Source organism: Phascolarctos cinereus, unplaced genomic scaffold (assembly GCF_003287225.1).
Source record: "Phascolarctos cinereus isolate Bilbo 61053 unplaced genomic scaffold, phaCin_HiC Scaffold_2;HRSCAF=192, whole genome shotgun sequence".
Lineage (NCBI taxonomy): Eukaryota > Metazoa > Chordata > Mammalia > Diprotodontia > Phascolarctidae > Phascolarctos > Phascolarctos cinereus.
In genome coordinates, this window is record NW_027555625.1 from 221,208,161 (window position 1) to 221,234,132 (window position 25,972).

Below are 25,972 nucleotides of genomic sequence, written 5' to 3' on the forward strand. Positions count from 1 at the left end.
TGGAGGTCCCTTCAAATAAACAACTTGCTGACAGAGTACACCACAGCCAGTAGCAGCAGCAGCTTAATCAGGTGAGACCAGCACTGGGGACCACCTTGCTTAACCCACTCTCAAAGAGGACTGACCCAACAGAGGATGTGTTGTGTCCTGCAAGGAGCTAGTCTAACAAGGAAGGGAATGACTCATCTGTTTGCTGTGCTACGCCCAGGAGTGAACTTCAAGACTGAGAGAGGAGAAAAGGACTCCTAGGTTCAGGCAGTACTCCTGGACCACAAAGTTCCCTAAACAGTCACCCCGCTAACTTTGTTAAAGCACACTCTCCCAGTGACTGAGTGTATGCAGAGAGGGGAAAGCACCCTCCCCTCAGCTTGGGGGATAGTGTTTTGTAACTTCTGTCTTTGCAATATCGTTAGTAAATATCTATTTGTAAAAACCCATTTACAGCAACTAAGTGGCACAGTGGATAAAGTGCTGGGCCTGGGGTCAGGAAGACTCAATCTCCTGAGTTCAAATCCAGTCTCAGACACTTACTGTGTGACCCTGAGCAAATCATTTCATCCTATGTTTCCTCAACTGTAAAATGAGCTGGAGAAGGAAATGGCAAACCATTCCAGTACTTTTACCAAGAAAACCCCAAATGGGGTCACAGAGTCAGACATGACTGAAACAACGGAACAATTTTACAGCTGGTTAATCAATACCAGATAGGGGTTTGTGAGTGTTATGGTTTACAAAGCACCTCTAACCAGTGACAGAGTCTTGAGGAGAGAGTCACCAATTACTATCTGGGGATGTCAGATTTAAAAGCTATATGGAAGATAGGAACAATGTGAAGGATGGAGTAGAATGGGGAGATTTGAGACAGCAAAGTCAATTAAGAGACTATTTCAACAGTCCAGGTAAAAGGTAATGGGAGCCTGACCTAGGGTAATGACTGAGAACAGAGAAGGGGAGAAATTCAAGAGAGGATGTTTAGTTTGAATGGACAAGACCTGGCAAGTGATGGGATATGGGAAGTGGGGGGTGAAAGGAAATGAAGATGGTTCCAATGTTACAAATCTAAAGGGAAAGTGGTGACCTTGATGGAAATATAGGAGCTCAGAAAAGGGATGGACTTTAGGGGAAACACAGTGATTATTTTGGATATGCTAAGTTTAAGATGCCTACTAGACATCTGCTGCCTTGTCTTGGGATGCTTCTTAATGGAGAAAAAAGGCTTGCCCATTTGAAGGGTAACTTCTGCCTGGAATGATGTTTATGTGTATTTAAGGCTGAAAACTCCAGAGTCCCCAAATATCCATGTCCTTATCCCCACATAGCTCAATATAGGAGGGGGAGTACACTATCTAGAAAGTGCCCTAGAGCCAGAAACAGCAAGGATATTAGGTTGATGTGACATCCATACCATCTCCACACCCTTCCTTTCGGGGCATTAAGATTTGTAATTCCAAGGACCTTGAAACCTGACAAGAGCAGCTATAACTTACATCCAGGCTCCTACCATTAAGTCACAAAAACTATAAAACTGGCATCACCTCTGATCTTAGTAACATCACTGACTAAACCTGTTTACTATGTATCTGCTATAATTTGGCCTGGAAGTGAGGCAATGTCTTGTTACATTAAGATCACTGGATTTAGAAAAGAAAGGCTATTAGAAACTCAAGTCCACAACTGATGCGGGAATAACCAAACAAGTTATGGCACACTGTATCTACTACTGCTATCTCGTAAGAAAAGATGGACATCCATCCTGAATTCAGAGAAGCTGGAGAAAACTTATTTGAACTGATGGCAGTCAGGTAAGAACTATAAGAAGCAACTACAATATAAATGGAAAGAACAACAAAACATCTGAAGATGAATGCTGTGAAATTATAATGATGAAGTTGGGTCCCAAAGAAAATGTAGGATTCCCTACTTCCTTTGTCGCACAGGTAGGGGGTTACGGGTGTGGAGCACCATCGATAATATCAGACTTTTTTCAACGTGTTGGTCGATTTTGTTCTTTGGTATAAGGAGTGGCTCTCTGGGAAGAGAAGCAGGGATATCCTGGAAAGTGTAGATACAAAAAAGATATCAATAAAGCACATTTAAAAAAATACTCAACATGAGGTCATTTAGCCTGTGCTTGAAGACTGCCAATGAGTGGGAATCCACTTGAGGAAAACCCACTCCACCTTCAGGTAGCTCTGCTTGCCTCTTAATCTTTTCCTGACATCAAGCCCAAGCTTGGCTCTTTGCAGAGTTCATCCATTGTTCCCACACTTCTGCTCTCTGGAGCCAAAAAGAACAAGTGTAATCCTCCTTCCTCGTGACAGCCCTTCAAATATCTGAATATGACTTGCCCGTTTCTCCTGAATCTTTTCTTTTCCAGGAGCAATATCCCCAGTTCCTTCCATCAGTTCTCATGATCTGTACTCTGCGCTCTTCACCATCCTCACTGCCCTCTTCTGGATGCTTTTAAGCTTATCAACATCCTTCCAAAAATATAGTGCTCAGAACTGAACACGATACTCTAGATGAGATCTGAAAGAGGGATGATCTCTCTTCCTCATTCCCAGAAGCTAAGCCTCTCAATGCACCCCAAGAGCCTATCAGGTTTTTGGCTGCTACATTACACTGCTGATTCATGTGTAGCTTTTGGTCTTTACTGCGCTCATCTTGTACCTGCAAAGTTATTTTTTTTAACCTAAATATAAGACCCTGCCTTGATATCTACTGAAGTTCATTTTATTAGATTCTGCCTATTGCTTGTATTGAAGATCTTTCTGGATCCCTCCTGGCTTTTTGTATCCTCTGAAAAGCATGCCATCTAAGTGTCTATACCAGGAAAATCTGAATATTCCTAACACTCAGATTTGATAATGTCACTCCCTGGCTCAAACACCTTCATTGGTCTAACCCCCATCCCCCCACAACCTCTCTTTCGACTACTTTTTCTAATCCATTTTATATTATTCCCTTTGTATCTCTGGTCCTAAAACAGCTGCTTATGCTTAGTATAACACCGAACAAAGGTTTGAGTTGTTATGGGGGGAGAAGGATGGATGAAAAATGGTGATGATGTTTCAAGCCTGAGTGACTGGGAGAATGGTGGGGCCAACTACAAAACTGAGATGTTGGGTCAACTAAGGGCAAGGTTTGAGGAGCAGATATAATATGGACAACTGAAAAGCAATTAAATTGAGAGGTAGTAGGACAACACCACTAGAAAAAGAGTTGGATGACTCAGGTTCACAACTTGCTTCTGCCACTTGAAACCTGTTTACATACCTGTAAAGTGAGGGTAATCATATTTACACTACCAGGTTGTTACAAGGAAAATTCTTTACTAACCATAAGGTGCTATATAAACGTGAGCAATTATTACACCTTCCCTATAGTGCTTCTGTTCAGAAACAAAGTTAATGATGCTTTTAGATTCACATGGTCTTCCGGGCTCTGACTAGGAGTGTCTTAGGACTGCCGACGACATAACCAGGGAGCACAGGATCACAGACCTAGAGCCTGAAGGGATCTTGGAAGTCATTTAGTCTGATCCCCTCATTTTACAGATCAGGAAACTGAGGCCTGGAGAGGATTTGCTTATGGTCACAAGAATAGGAAGTGGTAGAGCTAGGCTTTCTAATTCCAAACCTAAAAAGGTTTTTTCATAGCACTGAGAGGACTGAATTGATCCTGTATCATTTTCTCATTGATCCTACTTACACTCAATTGCTTTTATCCCGTAATTGCTTAAGTTAAGTTTCTTTGTCTCATTTCCTACCTAACCTTAATTACTGAATGGGCATTGCCTCAGTCAAACTGAGACCTGGGAAAGACCTTAGTTTAAAAAGGCCAAGGTCTCCCACTACGTCTGGGGCCATCTCCAGTTTTCCTGATCTATATCTGGCCACTAGACCCAGATGGCTCTGGAGGAGAAAGTGAGGCTGGTGACTTTGCACAGCCCTTTCTCACTTATATCCAATTCACTTGCAAATCATGACATCACCTCCCTGACGTCACGGTCCTCTTTGAGAACGAAGGACAAACAACAGCTGAAGTAATGGCTTTTTGTCTCTGTACTTGGTTCAGAGATTCAGCTAGCCTGTTGGCTAATCTTGCTAATTCTTGCCACAAGGGATTTAACCAACCCTGGGAAATGTGTGTGAATGCAAGGGAGTCAGGCCTAATATATTTACACCACCAAGCTATCCTTCAAGGATGTCTGGTTTGCTGTCTAAATGTCTAGCTTGCTATCTTGCACCTGGACTCAGACAATGAGCACATCTTAATCTCATGAGAGAAAAAGAGGGCTGTTGCTAATCACCATTATTAAACTTCCAATCAATCTTGTTGTTCCCTGTGCCTCAGCTCTGTAACTAACTGATCATGTTGTCCTTAATCTCATGATGTCATCTACCCTGTTCTGTACTTCCCAAAACCTATAAAAGGGGGAGCTGTCCATCTTGTAGGGGTCTTTGACATTAATGGAGGCAAACTATTGACATGCAGTATGCCCCAGCTAATAAACATTATCTTGCACAGAGATTTGCCTCAGTTTACCTTTTTGTTCAATTTTAATCGAGATAACAGGCTCTAGCAGTTTTACTTCGTTTTTGTCTAACTGGATCTTGATCACTGAAGTACTGGTGGGAAAAGAAAACACCCCCATACCCCTCCAGCTGTTACATAACATCCCCCCCAAAAACTTCTCAACTCAATTGTAGGCCTTACTTTTGATGTTATCAAAACCACATTTATTTTAGAAAAGGATGCAAAAAGGATGCACCCAGTGTCCCTGGACTAGATTTGATGACGCCAAAAGTTCCTCATACCTCTAGCACTCCAGAGTTCTATGCCCACTCCCCTCTGCCCAAAATAAAACCAAAAACCCTGAACTTCACACATTATAGATCACTCTTCTATTAGGTTTTACTTTTAAAAAAGAAATGGCAAAGGCAATAGTTCAAAGTACCACTGAGTTTCTCCTCCCTATCCTCTAGCAGATGCAGATACAGCCCCCACCCCCATACTCCTTGGCATCCAGACTGCAGGACAGGCAGCTGCCAGCAGCAGTGTAAACCACTGACATCTGATCTAAGCAGAACTACCCTGTCATCATGGTGGAGAGGGGCTATGCCTGCCGCCCAGGGAAAAGGCAGAGAAGAGTGGAGATGGACCTGGGGGCCAAATCAATGCAGCCTAATGCCCATTCAACTCATGGCACTCATGACTGGCTGGCTCAGGTACCTTCTGCAGATGACCCAGCAGTACACAGGTGTGAGAAAATACACAGGTTTAAGTCTGGTTCTGAAGTGACATTTTTTGTTTTTAGAAAACAAATCTGATTCATGATTCAGGGGAAATGATTAATATTCAGTCTGGATTTGTGATTTAGCAAATCAGTGCAATTCAGGTGGTGCCTGGTTTAGTCTATCACTCTACATAATGAGACTGGAGACAGATGCAGGGGAGTCCAAGCCCTTCTCCTGGGTCTTTGTGTCCTCTGCAGGTTTTGGACCAAAGGAAGCTGAGAGGAAGGGACAGCAGAGCCGGGTTCCAACTCCAGTGGCACATCCAGTGTCTTCCCGAAGGAGAGGCAACAAGGTGGGAGAAAGGACCTTAGATACTCTATTTCCCAGATTCCTTCTGAAGATCTCAGGGATCCCTGTCCTCAGGGAAAAGGAGCCTAAAATTCAGGGTTCAGTCTACGGTACAGCCGGTGGAGATTCAGCTGTTCTCATTAATGGGAGTGTGGCTGCCCCCAAGCAGGCTTTCCCGCTCATGATCCTCAGCTGGGGGCTGACACCAGGGCAGACGGGCCATCAAGGGCTGGTGCAGCCCATTGTAGAGAGCTGTGCCCACCAGGAGGATGAAGAAGCCTAGGATCTGCAGTGGGTGAAAAGTCTCCCAGCCCAGTGCCAGGCTGAGGGCCCAGATGACCACAGTACGGAGGCTGTCCAGTACCATGCGGGTAGTGGCACTCATCTCCTTGGTAACACTGATGCCAGCAAAGTTGAAGAAAGCGATGCTGCTGATGTTGCCCAGCAGTGCGACGATGATCAGTGGCTGCCTGCCCAGCTGGCAGAAGGCATCCAGTGCATCTTCTAACACGCCCCGGGGGTTTCCACTGAAGGCACCAGCAGGGATGTAGTACATGGGCACCAGCAACAAAGTGAGGATCACAAAGCCAAAGAACCCTGGGGAGGAATGAGGGGGCAAGGGAATGAACGTTTTCACAGACTACGCGCTGAGTTCTCAAACTCCAAATGCATGTGGGCACACGCGAGATCTTTCACTAAGTAACACTCCAGAAGAACTTGGGGTCTCAGGCCTCAAAATCTCTCCGATTCGTCACTGCAACTAGGTTCTCATCACTTTTCACTGGGTTCACAGCAGCTTTATCACTGGTTTCATCACTGAACACTCCACACTCCTTTCAGTGTCCCCCCACTGTGATTCCTGTTGCTCCTCTCACCCAGATAAAGCTCCTCAAAGTACCATTTTGCTTTATTCTACTTCCTGGCTCAAAAATCTTTTGTGGCTCCCCAGTACCCACAGAAAAAAAAATTAAGCTTGACATGGTTTCTAGATTCCAAACACAACCTGCATTTTTTAGCCTCATCTCCTATTATTCTCCCACACAAATTCTGGACTCTGGCCCATCAGGACTACTCAACGATTCCTTCCCAGGCATCATAATTTCCTACTTGTGAGTTTTCCTTTGCTTAGGTTATTCCCTCTTCCTGTAACATGCCATTTTTCATCTATTAAAATCCTACACATTTCTTAAGGCCAACTTACATGCCATTTCCTTTACCATGTATTCTCTGATCACTCACTGGATGGAAGCGATCCTTCCTTTCCTATTTCCTGTGTTACAAGACCAGGGACCGTGTCTCATACATCTCTGCCCTCTACACAGTTAGTCTAGGGTCTTGCTCAAGGTATGTATGAGCTGAGAAGGGTATACTGGAGGTTATGAGGACCTTTTCAAATGACACTCATTCCCAGCATTTTCTGGGCACCTCACCTCATTTCTGTCCCTCCCTCAACATGCTCCTCTGTGCCCTCCCATATCTCACCCCAAGTTCTCTCTGCTCCCCACCATGCACTCTCCATGTCTCCTCTTCTTCTTCCCACCTGCCCATAAACGCACCTTCAGTACCCACAGCTCGAAGTGGGTGCACGTTGTGCTTGTAGACAAATTTTTCCTCCAGCACCATTTGGATGGAGACAATCACCTGTGCCATGACGATCAGCAGGTCCCCTGTTGGAGAGGGAGGATCAGAGAGAGGTAAAGCAGTCGCACTGAGGGTAAGATTTCAGAGGCCACGGGAGAGGACTATTGCTATCGTCTGTCCTTCGTTCTCAAAGAGGACCATGACACCGTGACTCACAAGTGAATTGGATATGAGTGAGGGAGGGCTGTGCAGTGTCACCAGCCTTGCTTCCTCCTCCAGAGCCATCTGGGTGCAGTGGCCAGATAGTCATCAGGACAATTGCAGATGGCCCCGGATGTGGTGGGAGACCTTGGCCATTTTAAACTCAGATCTTTCCCAGGCAATGCCCATTCAGTGATTAAGGTTAGGTAAGAAATGAGACCAAAAAATGGCCTCTTTTACCTAGTTAAAAAAAAATCAATCTGGGAGGTAAAGTCCCTCATGGTTTCTGAGCAAAACAGAAGATTTCAGAGGCCATGGGAAGGGATTAGAAGAAAAGGTGAACAGATGATGGCTAAGTATGACTTCCAATGAAGAACTAGGACTGAGGACTATTTAACTAAAATTTCTTCAATTCTGCGTTCAATGCGTGGAGAGTGGTTCAGAGTCTGTCAATGTAATGAAATGTAAGAGTAATAAATGAACACAAGGTATTTCACCAGGATGGAGGCAGCCTCAAGAAGACTGTGATCCACGCCTGCCAGACACACATGCCGCTGTGACTGTGGGCAAGTCCCTGAAACGCCCCGTGCTGCAGGCAAGTCTCCAAGACTCTCAGCTGGAAAGCAGCTGCTGATGTGCACTGCTAGAGGGAGCTTCCTCCCCAGGAGTTCAGTACATCAATGCAATGACAGAGGGGGAAGAAAAAGGATGCAGGGCAAGACGGAAACTCTTCAATGAAGTGATGCAAGGCAAGCTCAGAAGGGCCTGAACAATGTGCACTGACCTCAACTATAAACGGAAAAACGAAAAAGGGAAATGAGCATGAGGCAGCTGAACTCCACAGGGACTTGGAAGGGGCCATGAGGCAAAACCAGTTGGGGTTCTGTTTGTTTGGGTCTGATATTTTGCTCCATACTTTGCATGTTTATTTGCCATAGTTCACAGTTGCTAAGTTTATACTAAAACATTTAAAACATATTAAAATATCCATAATTTTTTTCTTTTCTTTAAGAAAACCCTCAGTACCATCACTCTGAAGAGGGAAAAGGCAGGCAGGATTGGCCTCTTGGTCACAGAGCAGGGTGGGGCCGGGTAAACATCCAAGGACTCCCCTGACCACCTGCCACCTCGCTATGCCTGAGGCTCTGCTGGTGGCCTTGCGGTGCCCTGACTCAAATGTACTTCTTCTCCTCAGCTCAGTCTCTCTTAACATCAACTCCAACCTGCCCTATCTCTTGAAAGCCCCACTGTGGCCGGGTGTTGGAGGCAGCAGGATAGCTGCCTCATTAGTCTCGCTTGTGGGACTCTCTTCCTGGGAGCCAGCCAGCCCAGAAGGCTCTGTTCACTACAGTTCAACATACCTGTGATCACATCGCTGAGCTTGTGCTGATCTTCATGCCTGCTCGTGAGGTCAGCCAGACCCACAACCACCAAGCCGGCAATTGTGGCCAAGATGCCCACCCACTGGCTTGGCACCAGCTTTCGTCCCAGGAAAGCCACGGAGAGAAGACCTGTGAAGATGATCACAGCCCCACGAAGCATCTGGAAGCTGGAGGCACTGGTCATGTTCAGGGCTACAGAGAAGAGGAGAATTCAGTATAATTCAATAAACATTTCTTAAGAGTACTCTCTAGGGGAGGGACAAGTTTAGATAAGACACAGTCCCTGTTCTTGGGGAACAGGAGGTCTAGTAATAACAACAGCTGACATTTTCACAATGTTTTACGGTTTAAAAAGTACTTCACATTTGAGATGTGACACATAAATAAATACACAATCAAGGCCTAAGAGAATTCTAAGCAAAGTGTTATAGTAAGGTGTAAGTGGGGAAAACAGTTGTTACTGAATTAGGGCTGGGAAGGTGAGATAAGGGAAAGCACTGTGGAGGAGGCAACATTAAAGCTGGGTTTAAAGATCACATAGGAATATAATTGGTAGAGGAGGAGAGGCTTTAAAGGGCACAAACAATCCCATAAGCCAAGGTCTGGAGTTGGGAAAGCACAGGATATCTAAAGAAGAACAGAGACATGAAAAGTTTTTGCACAAAGCCAATGCAACTAAAAGATTAGAAGGAAGGTAGAAAATTGGGAAAGAATTTTTACAACCAGTCTCTCTGATAAGGGCCTCATTTCTAAAATATATAGAGAATTAAGACAAATTTATAAGACTACAAGCCATTCTCCAATTGATAAATGGTCAAAGGATATGAACAGACAGTTCTCAGATGAAGAAATTAAAGCCATCTACAGTCATATGAAAAAATGCTCTAAATCATTATTGATTAGAGAAATGCAAATCAAAACAACTTTGAGGTACCACATCACACCTACCAGATTGGCCAATAAGACAAAACAGGAAAATGATAAATGTTGGAGAAGATGTGGGAAAATTGGAACACTAATGCATTGTTGGTGGAGTTGTGAAATGATCCAACCATTTTGGAGAAGAACTATGCCCAAAGGGCTACAAAAATGTGCATACCCTTTGATCCAGCAATAGCACTCCTAGGGCTATATCCCAAAGAGATCAAACAAATGGGAAAAGGACCCACATGTACAAAAATATTCATAGCAGCTCTTTTTGTGGTGGCAAAGAATTGGAAATTGAGAGGATGCGCATCAATTGGGGAATGGCTGAGCAAGTTGTGTTGCTGAGTGAAATGAGCAGAACCAAGAGAACTTTGCACACAATAACAGCCACGTTGTGCGATGACCAATATTGATAAACTTAACTCTTCTCAGCAATACAAGGATCTAAGACATCCCCAGAGGCCTCGTGGTGGAAAATACCATCCACATCCAAAGAAAAAACTATGGAAGCTGAATTGCTATCATTTTTTTTTCTCTTCTGTTGTGTTTTGGTTCCTCTTTCTAATGGTTCTTCCTATTGGTTTTAATTTTTACTTACAACTTCACTAATGTGAAAATATGTTTAATAGGAATGTAAATGTATAGCCTACATGAGATTGTGTGCCCTCTTGGAGAGCGGGGTGGGGAGAAAGGGGGAGAAAATTTTTAAACTCAAAAGCATATGGAAGTGATTATTGATAAATCAAAATAAATTAATAAAATTTTAAAAATATGACAAAATATAACAATATTCTAACTGGAAGAAAGGAAATGGATGGTTCCTCAGCATTCATATAATGGGATTTGATTTGTATTGTTATAAAATAAAATAAGAATGGCATAAAAAAAAGAAGAACAGAGACAGTAATCTACTTGGGTTGGGAGATGGAAGAAGGAATGAGGGTGGGAGGAAAGGTCAGGCTGCTGCTGAAACACTCTCCCCTGCCACTCTGCCACACCTCAAACTGTGGGTCCTCGCCCAGGAGATCTGGCTACTCACCCACATACATGATGCTGGTCCCAGTCATGTCACAGAGGGCAGGGGGCAGGAAGAGCAGTGCACTGAAGGACTGTTGGGGTTCCACACCAGAGTCTGTGTGCCCCCAAATTCTGCACTGAAGTAAGTAGAAGGCTGCTAGGCAGGAAAACTCCCCCAGGAACATGCCCACTGCCTGGAAATAATACAATCATAGACTCTTAGAGCTGGGAGGAACACCAGAAGCCATCTGATCCAACCTGCTTAGGGGCAAGCACAATGGCTCCCCACAAGAAGGATGTGGTACTTTTATGGTTTGGGATGGGGATGGAGATTCTTAGGCTCCAAGGCTTGGGGAGGATTTCCCCACTCACCTCTGATGTGCAGGCCCTTCCTCAACCTAACCATTATTGGCCAAGAATAGCTAGCCAGCCCTCCTGCCCTACGCATCTCTACAGGCTATTGGAAGCAGGGCAGGGCAGAGTGGAAAAGAATAACCAGTGATCTTTTCTGAATCAGGCCTGACTCAGTCCCCAGCTTCTGGAAGCAAGAGAAAGTTCTGTGGCTGTGTATGGAAGAAGTGAACTTTCAAGCCCTGGGTGCGAAGGAAAGGGGACTGGGGGCTCAGCACCACAAAGGAGACAGAAAGCTTGAGGGGAGGTGGGGTTGGGAGAGGATACCTGGAGGAAAGGATGCTCGAAGCTGTGGGCCTGGCTTCCTCCACAGCCCTCAGTCACAAAGTTGTCAGCCCATCTGGAAGAGAGAAGAATGGCATTGAATGGTGAGGCTACCGTGCTCCCTACTGAACCCAATTCAATACGGACACATCAAGGACTTATTGGTCCACCTAGTGTTTGCCGTCAAGGACCTGACAGCTGAGGAGACAACACGCCTCCAGAATGACTCCATTTCCACAGCACTCTAAGATTGGCAAAGTGCTTTACATGCTGTTTCATTTGGTCATCACACCAATCCCGGGAGGTCTCAGCCCTACTTTTTACAGAGGCTAAATTACTATCCAGGCTCTCACAGCTACTGAGCGTCAGAGGCAGGATTCAGACTCATCTTCCTGGCTCCGAGTCCAGCGTTCTATCTATCCACAAGGCTACATGACCTGTGACAGAGTACAAAAGACGATATGAGAATATACTAGGGAGGTATCAGCAAAATGCTGAGCAATGCTGATGGCAAGTTACGGGAGGGCTTTATAGCTGAAAAACGTCTTGACTGTCCTTCTGCTTCATCCTCATGCCAGCCCTGGGAGGTAGGCAGTGCAGGGATGTTATGCCCCTCCCCCAAGGTTACACAGCTGGCAAGAGGGGAAGCTGGGGCTGGAACACAAGTCTTGTCCAGCCTTCCTGAGGGCACCAGCGTTGCTCCCTTCTCCGAAATCCCTCTGGCCCTGTAGCTATGCCACATGCTACAGCACAAAATCCAAATACTTTCCTGGCTTGCTTTTTTGGCCAATGACAGGTACTGTCTCATGAAGTATTATCTCAAAAAGAAAATGGCTGGTTACTCTTGAGAGTAAGGACTGTGTCTTCTGGTCTTGTTTGAACTACAGCACCCAGCAGAGGTGTGGGCACACAGCAGGCAATTAGAGGAGTCAAGCTTGTACTAAGGAACTGGGTTTGGCAAAGCCCACTCTCCGTTTTGTTCAGGAGATAGCGACTTCCTGGGCATTACTAGCATGTAGGTATTATTTCCCTGGTCCCTAGCTCACAGGAGACAAAGAGACTGAGAGCCAATGACTCTGGAGGTTGTGGTCAGATGAAATGATAAAGTAGATTGCTAAGAGTGCTTCTGTACCACAGAGAGTTGAGCAGGTCTTGGGGATAACAGCAGAGATAAGGGAGCTATGGCTGCAGTCAGGAAGACCTGAGTTCAAATCTTTCCTCAGACACTTACTCAGCTGTGTGATGCTGGGCAAGGCACTAAACCTTTCTGAGCCTCAGTTTCTGTTGCTGTAAAATAGGGTTAATAAAAGACCCACCTCACAGTGTTGTTTCAACTTCTCATCTTTTTTTTTTGGGAGGCAACTGGAGTTAAGTGACTTGCCCAGGGTCACACAGCTAGTAAGTATCATGTGTCTGAGACGGGATTTGAACTCAGGTCCTTCTGACTCCAAAACCAGAGCTCTATCCACTGAGCCACCTAGCAGCCCCTTCAGTGTTGTTTCAAGACTCAAATAAGATAATGTATGGCAAGTGTTTTGTAAACCTTAGAGTACTATATTATTGTTACTAGGACTGGAAAGGAACTTAGAGATCATCTAGTTCAGAACCACAGAATCAGAGAATTTGACAACTACAAGGCTGTAGCCATCTAGGTCAACCTAAGCCTGAAAGGAATCCCTGCTCTACCAAAGCTCACATGTGGCCACCTAGCCTCTGCATGACCTCTCCCGCCACACAGCACATTCCACTTCTGCCTCTTTCTGCCTTCCAGGAATTGCTGGGGAATTCTAAGGGTTCTGCCCCCAGGGGCCACAAGGAACAATCTAATGGCTCCTTTACATGGCAGTCTTTCAAATGCTTGCAGATGGCCATTATGTATGTGTCCTCTGAGTCTTCCCTTCTACAGCCTGAAAATCCTCAGTTCTTTCAATCAGTCCTTGTATGACTTGAACTCAAGGCCCTTCAGCATCCTGGGGGCTGAATATCCCTGGATATTCTTCAGTTTGTCACTGTCTTTCTTAAGCCATGGGGTTCAGACTCAAATATACTATTCCTGAGGAGGTCTGATGAGAGCACAGTACAATGGGATTATCACTTCCCTATTCCTAGAACCTATGGACCTCTTAATGAAGGTCAAGATCACATTAGCTTTGTGGGCTGCCACATCACATTGTGGTCTTGTGTTGGGCTTCTGTCCACTAAAACCTCCAGATGTTTTCTAGAACAACTGTAGTCTAACCACACCTTTCCCATTTTATACTTGTGAAGCCCACTTTTCGTTCCATGCTGAAGTTCATCTTAGTAAGTTCAGCCTAAAGCTCCAGTTGAGATGTTTCATTGGGTTTGCTCTCCCTCCAAGCTTGGTGTCATCTGCAAATCAGAGAAGCCTGTCATCGAATGCTTTTTATGCAAGGCTTTGGGACAAGCAGAGGAGCACCCCGGGCTTCTTCCCTGAAGAACTCCTAAGTCAGTGACACTGAGCCACCCAATGTGCTCTGAAGCCATCTGACACTATTCTCATTTAATCCATATCTCTTTGTATTCTCCGCAAAAACAGTAGAGACACTTTATCAAAAGTTTTGTTAAAATTCAGGTAGATCACAGTCATAGCATTTTCCTCATCTACTAAATTAAGAATATCATCAAAAAAAGGAAATGAGGTTAGTTTGGCATGACTCATACTTGATGAAACCATGCTGACTCTCTGGGATCATCACTTCCCTTCTAGATGTTCACCAATCATCCCTTTAATGACACATTCTAGGCATTTCCCAGCAATCTAAGTCAGATTCACAGGCCTCCTCCAGTCTAGTGCTACTCTCCATTTATGGGATCTTTCTAATATGACTGACAGTGGCTCAGCCAGCATGTCTGCGAGGACTGCAAATACCCAAGAATGGCCCATCTGGGCCAGGTGACTTGACGTCATCAAGGGCAGATCTTTGCTTACTATTCTCTTCCTTCTCCTGGGTATCCAACTGCCTGTTCCTCATTCTTGTCCTCTTATTTCCAGTAAAAGGCTGTTCTCCTTTGTAGAGAAAACAGAAGCAAACCAAGACCCGGGCAGGTCTGCTTTCCCTGTTGTCAGTGCTCAGCATCATCCCATCCACCCCAAGCAAAGGGCTCTCGCCTCTGATCTTTTTCCCAAGAAAGCTTAACCCCGCCTCCCCAAGACTAACCCCCTTTGTGCTGTCCTCATCTCACCTTGCCAGCCTTAGCTCCTTCCAAGCTCTAGTGACCCTAACAACACTTCTGTAGAGCTGGGCTGCACGCCTCCATCCCCTCTACATGTTTTTTAAAAATCCAAGTGAGTTGGGGCATTCCCTGTGCCTCCATGTCAGTCTCTTCAGACAAATTCCACTTTCCCTCCTCACTGGAAACTTTCCCTTTGTAGCTTTAGCATCTTCCATCATCCCTCTTGGGCTGATTTCCCTGAAGCATTTTGCTCCATGGGATCCTATTTTTTCCTCTGAAAACTGATTTCTGAAAATGGAGGGTGTATGTCAGATTATGCCCAGATTTCCTCTCCTTCTCCATCACAAATTCTATGATGGAGGGGTCACCTACCTGCTTCTTCCCCTGCCCCCATGATCCTATAGTTTCCTCCTGTTTGTCTCTTTTAGTGAGAATCAGATCTAGAACAGAATTTTTCCTTTTTGGTACTCTGCTTTTTTTTTTTTTTGGCTAGGCAATGGGATTAAGTGACTTGCCCAGGGTCACACAGCTAGTGTTATGTGTCTGAGGCCACATCTGAACTCAGGTCCTCCTGACTCCAGGGCTGGTTCTCTATCCACTGCGCCACCTAACTGCCCCTGGTACTCTCTGCCTTTTAAAGAATGAAGTTTTCAATAAGGCAAGTCAAGAAATTATTAACTGTTCTGCTTTTGGCACAGACAATTCCAGCAGATATGTGGACAATCAAAGCCTCCTGGCCCTCCTTCTCCCTCCCCCTCACTACATCTCACACCTCTGTGTCAGGTGTGTGATTTGTTTCTCAAACTAATCTGTTTCCTTTCTGCCCGGGTGCTCTGTAGTATACTCCAGTGCCAACGAAGTGAGTCCAACCTCCCCACTGCGTACAGGAGGGAACTGAGTCCCACAGAGATGACATGATTGGCTCAAGTGGCAATTAGCACAGCAGGGCCTTGAACCTAGGACTCTGTTCCACTGGTCCCGTCTCTGCTACACCATCTGGGTCCCATGCCTGACAAACCAGAGGAGCCTGCTGGCTCCTCCTACCAAGGGAGAAAAGGGAAATGGGTCTAAGCAGCAGATCAACCAGAAATGTCACTTGGGTAGGTTGTTCAGAACAAGCCCCAGCCTGTTCCCAGCTTTGCTGACAAAAAAGAAAACACAGGAAGTGTGTGGGTATAATTATTTCTCAGCCCCAAATCACTAAACAACCCCTGGAAGGGTCTTTCAAGGAGCATCAGGGGAAAGGATGAGCAGGATGGAAAAGCAGGACCCCTGCCTACCTGGTTCTCTTGCCCAGGAGCTCTCACCTGGCACCACTCCCCCCTTTTCCAGATTTGAGTATGCTGCTGGGAAAGAACAGAGGAGGGGGCTTAGGACTCAACACTTTGCTGCTGCAGTAAGCTGGGGTACTTAGAAGGATGCCTGGCTCTAAGACGGAGCTGGAAAGCCCCATAGAGCCCTGCGGGCTATTCCCTAGTACTTTCTTTCAGCACTGACATGGACTATCTCCCATGTAAGGGTCTTGCCTGGACTAGCCAGACACAGAGATGGATATGCTGGCAATATTCCTGGGGCTGGGAAATGGGATCCCTTTGTATCAGCCCCTAAGGTATAGGCTGTGGCCTCCTCAGAGATTGGGTGTCAGCAGGGCATGCTGCCCCACTGAGCAGCTTTCTAGTTACAGTTTCTAGTCACAGATGATTAGAGCCAAACTGAATGTTTCTGGGGTGTTTCTCCTTAATTATGGACACTTGGTACACTGATTACCCTACAGAGATGGGGAATGATGCAGAGATTCCACAAAGCATGATACAATAGAAAAGGCACTGGCCTTTGAATCTGGAGACATTGGTTCACGTTCCAACTTGGACACTAACTTAACCTGAGCCTCAGTTTCCCCAGTTGTAAAATGGAGCTCATAATATTTACCCTAGTCATGTCATGGGATTCTTGTAAATAACAGTACTCCGCAAACCTCAGTAATGTGAGTTATTAATAATTGTAATTATGAACATGCAATTATTTAATACATAAATAAAAAATGTAATTATTAGTATTTAAGAGATTTCAGAAGCTAGTACAATCCCTTGATTTTAGAGATGTAGACACTGAGGCCCATGGAAGTTGTGATAGGTCCAAGTCGGATGCCAAATTTAATAATGTTAATACTAAATATTTTAACTGACAATAATAAGAAGGCAAAGTCTCCAGATCTTAAAACTGCTATGCCCAAGGCCAGCTCTCCGGCTCTGGCCTATACATTCCCAGTTCTGGCACATCAGTCTCACAGTAAACCTAGGGCTTCTGGGAAATCAGTCCTTGAAGATGACTGATGTTTTTGTTCTCGATCATCGGATCATAAATCTAGAACTGTCAGGGTTCTTACAGGTCATCTAGTACGGCCTCCTTATTTTACAGATGAGGAAGCTCAACACCCCTCTCTCCCCCCACCCCAAGGTAAGTGGCAGATCCAGGATGTGAATCCATGTCCTCTCACTCCAAATATGGTGCTCCTTTCCCTGCTGTTCACTCATTTCAGTCGTGTCTGACTCGTCCTGACTCCATTTGGGATTTTCTTGGCAGAGACGCTGGAGTGGTTTGTCATTTCCTTCTCTAGCTCATTTTATAGATGAGGAACCTGAGGCAAACTGGGTTAAGTGACTTGCCCAGGGCCACACAGCTAGGAAGTGCCTGAGGCTGGATTTGAACTCAGGTTTTCTTGACTCTAGAGTCTAGTTTCTAGACTCTATCCACTGTGCCACCTAGCTGCCCTTGTTCCTTCCATTATACCAGGTTATCTTTTCATCTCGGTCTCAGGGATACCTGGATCCTGAGAGCACAGCCAAATTGGTATCACAGGCATTAGTCTTAGGAGTGACAACAGTCCAGGGCTAAATGTCCCACTTCTGCCCCCCCGGTTACTTCACAATTATAGCATATTAGACCCCGAAGGAGTCCCGGAAGTCATCCAGATCAACCTTGCTGCTTTTTAGATAAAGTGAAGCCCGCAGAAGGGGAGTGAACTGTTCATGGTCACACAGTATATCAGGAGTACAGCCCATGCCTAATTCCATCCCTGCGCACATGCCCAGGCTCCAGCCAAAGCCGTGGCAGCTGCGTGCCCTCTTCTCCTCATCACCTGTGAGAATCTGTATGGGACGGCTGGTTAGAAAGAGTTTCTGGATCAAGTTGGGCTGAATGGCCTCAGACCAGGAGGAGAGTGGGATAATAGCAAAACTTCAGAGTCAAGAGAGCCCAAGGTTCAAGTCCAGCCCCCGACATCTGCATGGGCAAGTCATGAAGGCTCCCTTAGCCTCAGCTACCTCCATCGTAAAATTAGGATGATTATGCTATGTAGTTAGTGCTTGTTGTGAAGACCAAATAATATACATAAAATGTTTCAGAAACTAAAATGCTATAAAAAATCTGCTATTACTGCTATTATCATTGCCTCCAAAGAGCTGATAAGGCCCTGGCCCTTGTGTAAGTCCCACACGTGGGAGGAGAGGTTGACTCCTTGGGGAAGTAGCCAGAAATAGCAGGTATTTACTAGTGGGATACAAGGTGGTGAGGCAGAGAGAGCTCGCACGGCCACTTCCCTGGCTCAGTTCCTCTGAAAAATGCTGGGCTTTGTATTGTTCTGGGCTGCTGGGGAAGAGAGTGAAAGGCAAATGATTCACTACAACCCAGGAGCCAAGGATCTGAGATCTAAGGGAAGGAGACAATGTCTGCTGGCTGAGCCAAGCCAGCCACTTCCCTACTCTTTTTCCTGTGTACCACTCTCCTTCCCTCCAACCCCTACCATTCTAGCCCCAAGGGCCATAATCAGAAGAAAACAGACCCAGGGCTGAAAGGGACTGAAGAGGCCAGTTAGTCTAACACTCTCATTATTACAAATGAGGAAACTGAACTTAGGTAGGAGAAATGACTTGCCAATAGTTGCAAAGATAGTAAGCACCAGATGGCAGAGGGTTTATGCCTATGACACAGATCTTAACTTTTAACTCCTTCCAGGGAATAATCATTTTCCTTTCCTGTAGCAGGAATATATTTCTTTCCCTTTCTACCTCTTCCCCCGTGAACACACATAAATCCTGAACCTTTCAGAATGAAAGCAGCTTTTGCCCTACTGCTCTTCCCCCCTACAGACTAAGATTATCTTAGAGAAGAGGAGTTACAGTTACAGGAGGAGGAAGACTGAGGGGGAGGATCATAGCATTCATAAGTGGAAGGGAGCTTAGGGATCGTCTAGTCCAGGGGTGTGGAACCTGTGGTCTCAAGGCCACATGTGGCCCTCTATGCCTTCAAGTTCAGCCTTTGACAGAATCCCAACTTCACAGAACAAATCCCTTTAATAAAAGGATTTGTTCTGTAAAGCTTGGACTCAGTCAAAAGGCCACACCCAAGGACCTAGAAGGCCACAAGTCCCCCACCCCTGATCTGATCTAACTCTCCTGTTTTACAGATGAGGAAATTGAAACTTAGAGAGTCTAAGAAGTGACTTGTCCAAGGTCATAGGTTCAGTAAGCGGCAGAACTGGGAAATGGACCTACATTACCTGCTCTAAATCCAGGCCTCCTTCTATTAAACCATCAGCTAGGGAATATTAGTTTGCATTTGTATTCTGTTGCTAACTAGCTGGGGAGCCTTGTCCCAATTATTTTACTTAGGGCCTGAGTACTGGCATTTCACTTCTCCCTCTCCTTTCCTTTACATAACCCCACTCTTCACCCACACCATGCCCTCTAATCCCTTGACCCCTCAATTCTCTCCCAGGCCATCTCTCCTGCACTGGCCACTCCCTCCTCTTCTCCCCATCTAGACCCCTTGAAGAACCAACTGAAATCGACATTGTCCACCTTTCATGAATCTCTCACCCCCTTATCATATTGCCCATTAAGCCTAGCTAAGCTTCCTCCTTGGATCACTCCCACAATTTGTCACTTTCACTCCTACACATGTGCCACTGAATGTAGAGAAAATCACACAACTGTTTCAATTGGGTCCCCTACAATTTTTTGTTATATAACCTCAACTTGGACCCTCAACGCTGCTAGGCAATCTTACTATACCTCCCTTATCAACTTACTATCCCACCCTCCACAGCAGCTCTTCCAAATCTTTTCATCGCTCCTCAAACCTCCCATGGCTCCCCTTCCCCAACTCTCTCAGCTGACAACCTTGTCTTATATTTTACAGAAAAAATTGATGCCACTTGCCATAAACTTTCTCTTCTTCCTTGGTGCCCATCTCTTATCACTCAGATGCCTTCTGACACTCTCCTCCTTCGCCTGTCTCACATGATGAAGTGGCTGACCCCTCTGCTTGCTTAAGTGACTCCATGCCATTCCATCTCCTCCAACAGATAGCTCCTCTGTCATCCCAACTCATTCACTTATTTTCAATCTCTCCCTCTCTATTAAGCTTTTTTCCTACTGTCTACAAACATGCCCATATCTCCCCCATTCCAAAAAAAACCACCTCTCATTTGATTCATCCATTCTTGCTAATTATCATCCCATCTCTTCTGCCTTATGTAGCTAAACTCTTTGAAAAGTAGTATGTAATAGGTGTCTCCCCTTTCTCTCCTCTGTCTTCTTAACCACTTATAATTTGGCTTCTGACCACTGAAACGGCTCTCTGCAAAGTTCCCAATATCTCTTAACTGCCAAATCCAACGGCTTTTCTCAGTCATTCTCCTTGACCTCTCTTCAGCCTCTGACGCTGCTGATCACTGTCTCCTCCTCGATACTCCCTTCTCTCTCGGTTTTCTGGACACCGTTCTCTCCTGGTTCTCCTCCTACCTATCTGACTGGTCCTTCTCAGTCTCCTTCGTTTGGTGGATCCTTTTCGAGATCATGCCCACGAACTGTAGGTGTCCCTCAGGGTTCTGCTCTGGGCCCTCTTCTCTTTTCCCTCCACAGTACTTCCCTGGGTGATCTCATCAGCTCCCGTGGACTTAATTACCATTTCCATGCTGATGATTCTCAAATCTACCTATCTATTGGCATTTCACCTGCTCTAGACTTTCTGCTGACCTCCAATCTTGAATTTCCAACTGCCTTTCAGATATCTCTTACTGGATGTCCTGTACACATCTTAAACCCAGTATGTCCAAAATGGAATTCATTATGTTTTTCCCCAAATCTTCCCCCCTCCTCCACCTACTCTATTAGTGTTGTAGTACTAGTCCCTCAGGCTTGCAACCTAGGAATCATCCTGGATTCCTCCCTCACATCCAACCTGTTGCTCAGGCCTCTTGATTTCACCTTTGTAGCATCTCTCATATTTGCCTCCTCCTCTCTTCTGCCACTGCCACCAGTGCCAGGTGCAGGCCCTCATCACCTCACACCTGGTTACCTGCTGGTGGCCCAGCCTTCCTCAAGTCTCTCCTCACTCCAATCCGCCCTCCATTCTGCCATTACAGTGATTTTCCTAAAATGCAGAGGCCTGGTTATGTCACCTCTACCACTCAACAAACTCCAGTGGCTTCCTGTTGCCTCTAGGATCAAATACAGAACGCTCTGTTTGGCATTCAAAGCCCTTCCGACCTTTCCAGTCTTCTTACATCTTATTCCCCAACATGTACTACTGGATCCAGTGACATCGACCTCCTGGCTGTTCTACAATAAGACACTCATCTCTCTGCTCTGGGCGTTATCTCTGGTTGTCTCGAGTGATTGGAATGCTCTCCCTCCTTTGCTCTGACTACTGACCTCCCTGGCTTCCTATAAGTCCCAACTAAAATCCCTCTTCCCCAACCCATCTTAATTACAGTGCCTTCTCTCTGGTAACGATTTCCTATTTATTCAGTATATAGCTTCCTTTGTATGTATCTGGTTGCATGTTGGCTCCCCTATTAGGTTGTAAGCTCCTTCAGGGCAGGGACTATCTTTGCCTCTTTTCGTATGCTTAACAGTAGCTGGTACATAGCAGGCACATAATAAATGTTTATTGATTGACTGATTGACTTGCCAAACGAAAGGATTGGTTTAGATGATCAGCAAGGTCCTGCCAAACCCTGACATTCTTTGAATCTGTGTCCTCTAGTTGTCTGTTCTCTTTTTGGGCTACATCCCTAAGACCTCACTGCTAGGGTCAGATTATGGGAAGGAGAGAAAGGGCTTTTCAGAAGAACAGATCCTCCCTCAGAACAGGCTCGGCCAGTGGCCTAGGGGCTAGCTTCTGGCCTGGTGCTTGATGGGCTAGGCTGTGATAAAGATAAACCCCAAGGGCTCTGGCCCAGAGAAGACAAGATAAGCTAAAGCAATGGGAGAGAACTGATTGGCCTAGCAGAAGTTAAATGTATTCACTTACAAAAAAAATGCAGCTGTGGTATAGCTTAGCTGTATCAAACAGGTGGCCCACAACTCTACTGAGTATGGCCCAAACTAGCTGTTCAGTTGTTTTTCAGTCATGCCTGACTCTTTGTGACCCTATTTGGGACTTTCTTGGCAGATACTGCAGTGGTTTGCCATTTCCTTCTCCAGCTCATTTTACAGCTGAGGAAACTGAGGCAAACAGGGTTAAGTGACTTGCCCAGGGTCACAGTCTCTGAGGCCAGATTTGAACTCAGGAAGATGAGCCTTCCTGACTTCTGGGCTAGCATTCTATCCACTGTGCTTCCTGGCTGCCCTGGCCCAAACTAGATTAAAATGTAACATGAAAATGAATTATTTAACAAAATAAATGAAAATGCAATAAAACATAAATAATATTAATATGTAGTTTTCATATGTGAATATGAGACTTGTCAATATGTGACTTGTAGGGATCCTTACATATGCTTTAGTGGCCCCCATTTCTATCTGAATTTGGCATAGCTGAAAGAACAGAGAACTTGAAATAAGATCAGGGTTCCAGTCTCTGCTCTGCACTGACTGGGTGTGTGACCACAGGCAAGCCCCTTCACCTCTCTGGGTCTCAAGTTTCCTCATCTGTAAAATAAGTCAAACAAGAGAGCATGAGGTCCCTTACAGCTCTAGTTCTAGGATCTTATGAACCCGTCTCTGAGCCTCACTTGTTTCCTCTGTGAAACAGGGCTGATAGCCACCTTCGTGGCTACGTGGCATAGCAAATAAAGTGCTGGGGCCTGACGTCAGGAAAACTCCTCTTCCTCAGTTCACATTTGGTCTCAGACACTTCGTAGCTGTGTGACCTTGGGCAAGTAACTTAACCCTGTTTGCCTCAGTTTCCTCATCTGTAAAATGAATTAGGAAAGGAAATGACAAACCACTCTAGTATCTTTGCAGGAAGAGTTGGACACAACCGAAACGACGAACAACACGTATCTCAGTTGTAAGAAAAAAAACCCAGTACCTAAATGTGTTCCTTATGAAAAGTTTTGTGGAGAGGAATTCCTCTTTCCTCTTTGGAAAAGAGACACAAGAACGGAATAGTCACAGAGAAGGAAGCCACACAGCCTGGGATCCTGTCACCCAGCCAAAAGGAAGGGCATTGCTAGTCTTGAGTCTGGGGCCTCCTTCTGGGGCAAGGGGGAATCAGAGAATCACAAACTGAGAGCATGAAGGGACCTCAGACACCACCTAGCTCAGCCCCCTTATTTTACAAACAAGGAAACTGAGGTCAAGGAAGGGGAAGTGACTTAGCAAAGGCACACAGAGACTTTGGAAGAACTGTTATTCAAAGTTAGGTGCTGCAACTCCAAAACTTGTGTTTTCCACCTTACCATGATGAATTGGGTAATTTGGGACCAACAGGTGAGAAGGCCTTTCCAGGGGAATTCTTTATAGCTGCTATGGAGCAACCTCCTGACACAGTAAAGTAGTGAGGACAGAGAGGGTCTGATGTTTTGGTCTAGGGGAGTAATGTAGTAGACTCAGTCTCCAAATATAGCTTGTTGAGAGAATTCTCAAGAGTTTGTTTCTGTTCCAAGTGGAGCACGTCTGTCTGATTTTTTTTTTTTTGGAGGGGGTATGTCGGGTTGTCCCTAAAGATATGGCTTAGAATGGATTAGAGCATTAACGTTAATCAAGATTCATCCCCACCTTCTTCTCAAGCCAAATTATTTGCATTACAGTCTGATTTCTGTATATCAACTATCAGGCTGTAAGTTTAAACTGCAATCTGCCAAACTCTTCCCCTGTCTCCTGTTCTTCAGGGGTGTCCCATTACCCCCACGGTTTCTAAATGGCCTTGAAACCACTGCTCTGGATTCATAGCTTTGAACTAATCTCTCCTGTAGGTGGGAAGGTGTAGTAGAAAGATTAGTAGCTGAAAGCCTGGGCTCCAATTCCACCCAGTTCTGCTGCTAACTTAGGTTATGGAACTTCTCCAAACCTCAGTTTCTTCATCTGTAAAAGGGTATAATCCCAGCCCTGCCTACCCCACCAAGTAATTATGAAGATCAAATGAGATTATGGAAATAAGGGCACTGAAAACTGTAAAGTGGTGTGCAAATGAGAAGTACAATTACAATGTGAGATTCCTCACACAGAAACCACCAGGGGCAGGATCAAAGATTGTCCTCCAGTCTGGGAAGCTAACTCAACAGGACCGACTGGTAGACAAAGGAAACAAAGGTAGACAAAATGACCTCTTTTCTGTGACCAGGGATCTCCTTGCTTCCCTACTAGACCATTCTCTACTTGTTTAAAGCCTTTTAAAAGAGTTGCATTAGCCCAATGTAAATGACAAATAATTTGAAGCCTTGGCAACTGATGGGAAAAGTAGCAAAGGGGAAGTTTTTTTTAACAGGCCTTATCCCTAGTACACGTGTTAAGGGATGATGGGGTACACAGCTTTCAAGCATCCCTGAACAGCCAAAGTGACAGGGAAAGGAGGGAATTCTAAAACTCTAATTTGTACGCCTTCTGTAACAAGTAGCAAAGCCTTTCCTTCTCCTACAAATCAGGCTGCAGTGCAGAAGTATTTGTGTTAAAACATAAAAGATAAATTTTTGAAGCCTCAGCACCTTCCACATATAGCAGATGCTTAACCAATGTTTGTAAAATTGAATTAGGTACTTATTAACTTTGTGACTTTGGCCAAGTGATTGTGCTTCTCTGGGACTCAGTTTTCACATTTTCCAAACAAGGGGAGTTGGACTGTATCTTTCCAATGCCTTTCTAGCTCTAGCTAAAAAGATATACCTTGCACAGAAGCTAGGGGTTCCCTCAACAAGTCCTGCTCTCATTTTGAAAAAGCAAGCTCAACATTCATTTCATCACCCTTCTCTTCTAAGGGCAAAGGTCTTACCACCAATACCTATTTTATTTATGGTGAAACTCAAGCCCCCAAAAGGCAAGGCACTTTCTAATTAATCCCTGTGAAACAATCTGTGGGCCTAGAACCAGAATATGAATGGGCCTCCTCCTAACATAAGTTATAGGACCGAGGATTTGGAATTCCATTCAACAAGCATTTATCAGACATCTACAATATGCCAGGTATGTAACAGGCCTGCTAGGGTTGAAAACCAAGTAACGCTTCCGTCAAAAAACTTACAATCTACTGGGGAAGAGACAACCTATACGGTAGGCTGTACACCTTTAAATAAATACACCACAAATATATGCACACAATTTTTTTTTTTTGTAGATCAAGGGGGTTAGCAGCGATGTAATATTAAGAGCTGAGAGGCAGCTAGGTGGCAAAGTGGATAGAGCACTGGGCTTGGAATCAGGAAGAATCATCTTGAGTTCGAATCTGGCTTCAGATACTTTCTAGCTCTGTGACCCCGGACAAGTCACTTAACCTTGTTTATCTAAGTTCCTCATCTGTAAAATGAGCTGGAGAAGGAAATGGCAAATCACTCCAGTATCTCTGCTAAGAAAGCCCCAAATGCGGTCATGAGTCGGACCCAACTGAAAAACGACTCAACAAGAGGATGGAGGCTCCAAAGGGCACAACAAAAAGGCAGAGGGAGAGTGGGATAGGGGATACCAGAGGAACACCGGCAGAGGCCTCATCGATCATCTCTTCCAACCTTCTCATTTTACAGATTAGGAAACTGAGGCCCAGAAATGAAAAGCGGCTTGCCCAAAGCAGCCAGAGGCAGAGGTGGGGTCCGAACCCGGGCGCACTCCGAGGCCTCTCGTCGGGTTCACCTCAAAGCTCTCGAGGAGGGCTGGATGCGGAGCCCCCTCCTCCTCGCGCCAGCCCTGCCCAAGGCCCAACCCCAGGGGTGGGGGTCCCCTACCTTCCCCAACTCACTTGGCCGAGAGGGTGTTGATGGAGCCGGTGATCAGCATGAGCCCGGCCAGGAACAGCTGGTACTTGGTCCACGCCATGGTCGGGCTGTGCAAAGGCCGCTGCCCTGATGCTGCCGCCGGGGTCCGTGTGACTCCCGGGGCCGGGGGAATGGGGACTGCGTGCGGGGACCCCGGGGCTGGCCCAACGCACTTCCCTTCCGGGCCGGCGGTCACCTGACCCACAGGAGTCAGC

The 25,972-nt window shown here is 45.6% G+C and overlaps 1 protein-coding gene across 1 annotated transcript; it reads right to left on the reverse strand.

The window, feature by feature from the left end:
* Positions 1–4,719: 4,719 nt before the first annotated feature.
* SLC35F6 (solute carrier family 35 member F6) lies at positions 4,720–25,972 on the reverse strand. Its single transcript, XM_020983903.1, has 6 exons — positions 25,742–25,972; positions 11,375–11,447; positions 10,719–10,890; positions 8,732–8,944; positions 7,145–7,255; positions 4,720–6,185 (listed from the first exon to the last, which is right to left on the reverse strand). The coding sequence occupies exons 1-6, from the start codon at positions 25,816–25,818 to the stop codon at positions 5,716–5,718; spliced, it is 1,116 nt and encodes a 371-aa protein (XP_020839562.1). The 5' UTR covers positions 25,819–25,972; the 3' UTR covers positions 4,720–5,715.

Bases quoted from the DNA above. Each gene is read 5' to 3' on its own strand.
- SLC35F6 (XM_020983903.1), bottom strand. From the start codon at position 25,818: ATGGCGTGGACCAAGTACCAGCTGTTCCTGGCCGGGCTCATGCTGATC. The intron at 10,891-11,374 runs GTATCCTCTCCC...TATTATTTCCAG, and splicing joins TCGAGCATCCTTTCCTCCAG to GCAGTGGGCATGTTCCTGGG. The intron at 6,186-7,144 runs GTGCGTTTATGG...ATTCCTCCCCAG, and splicing joins TCGAGCTGTGGGTACTGAAG to GGTTCTTTGGCTTTGTGATC.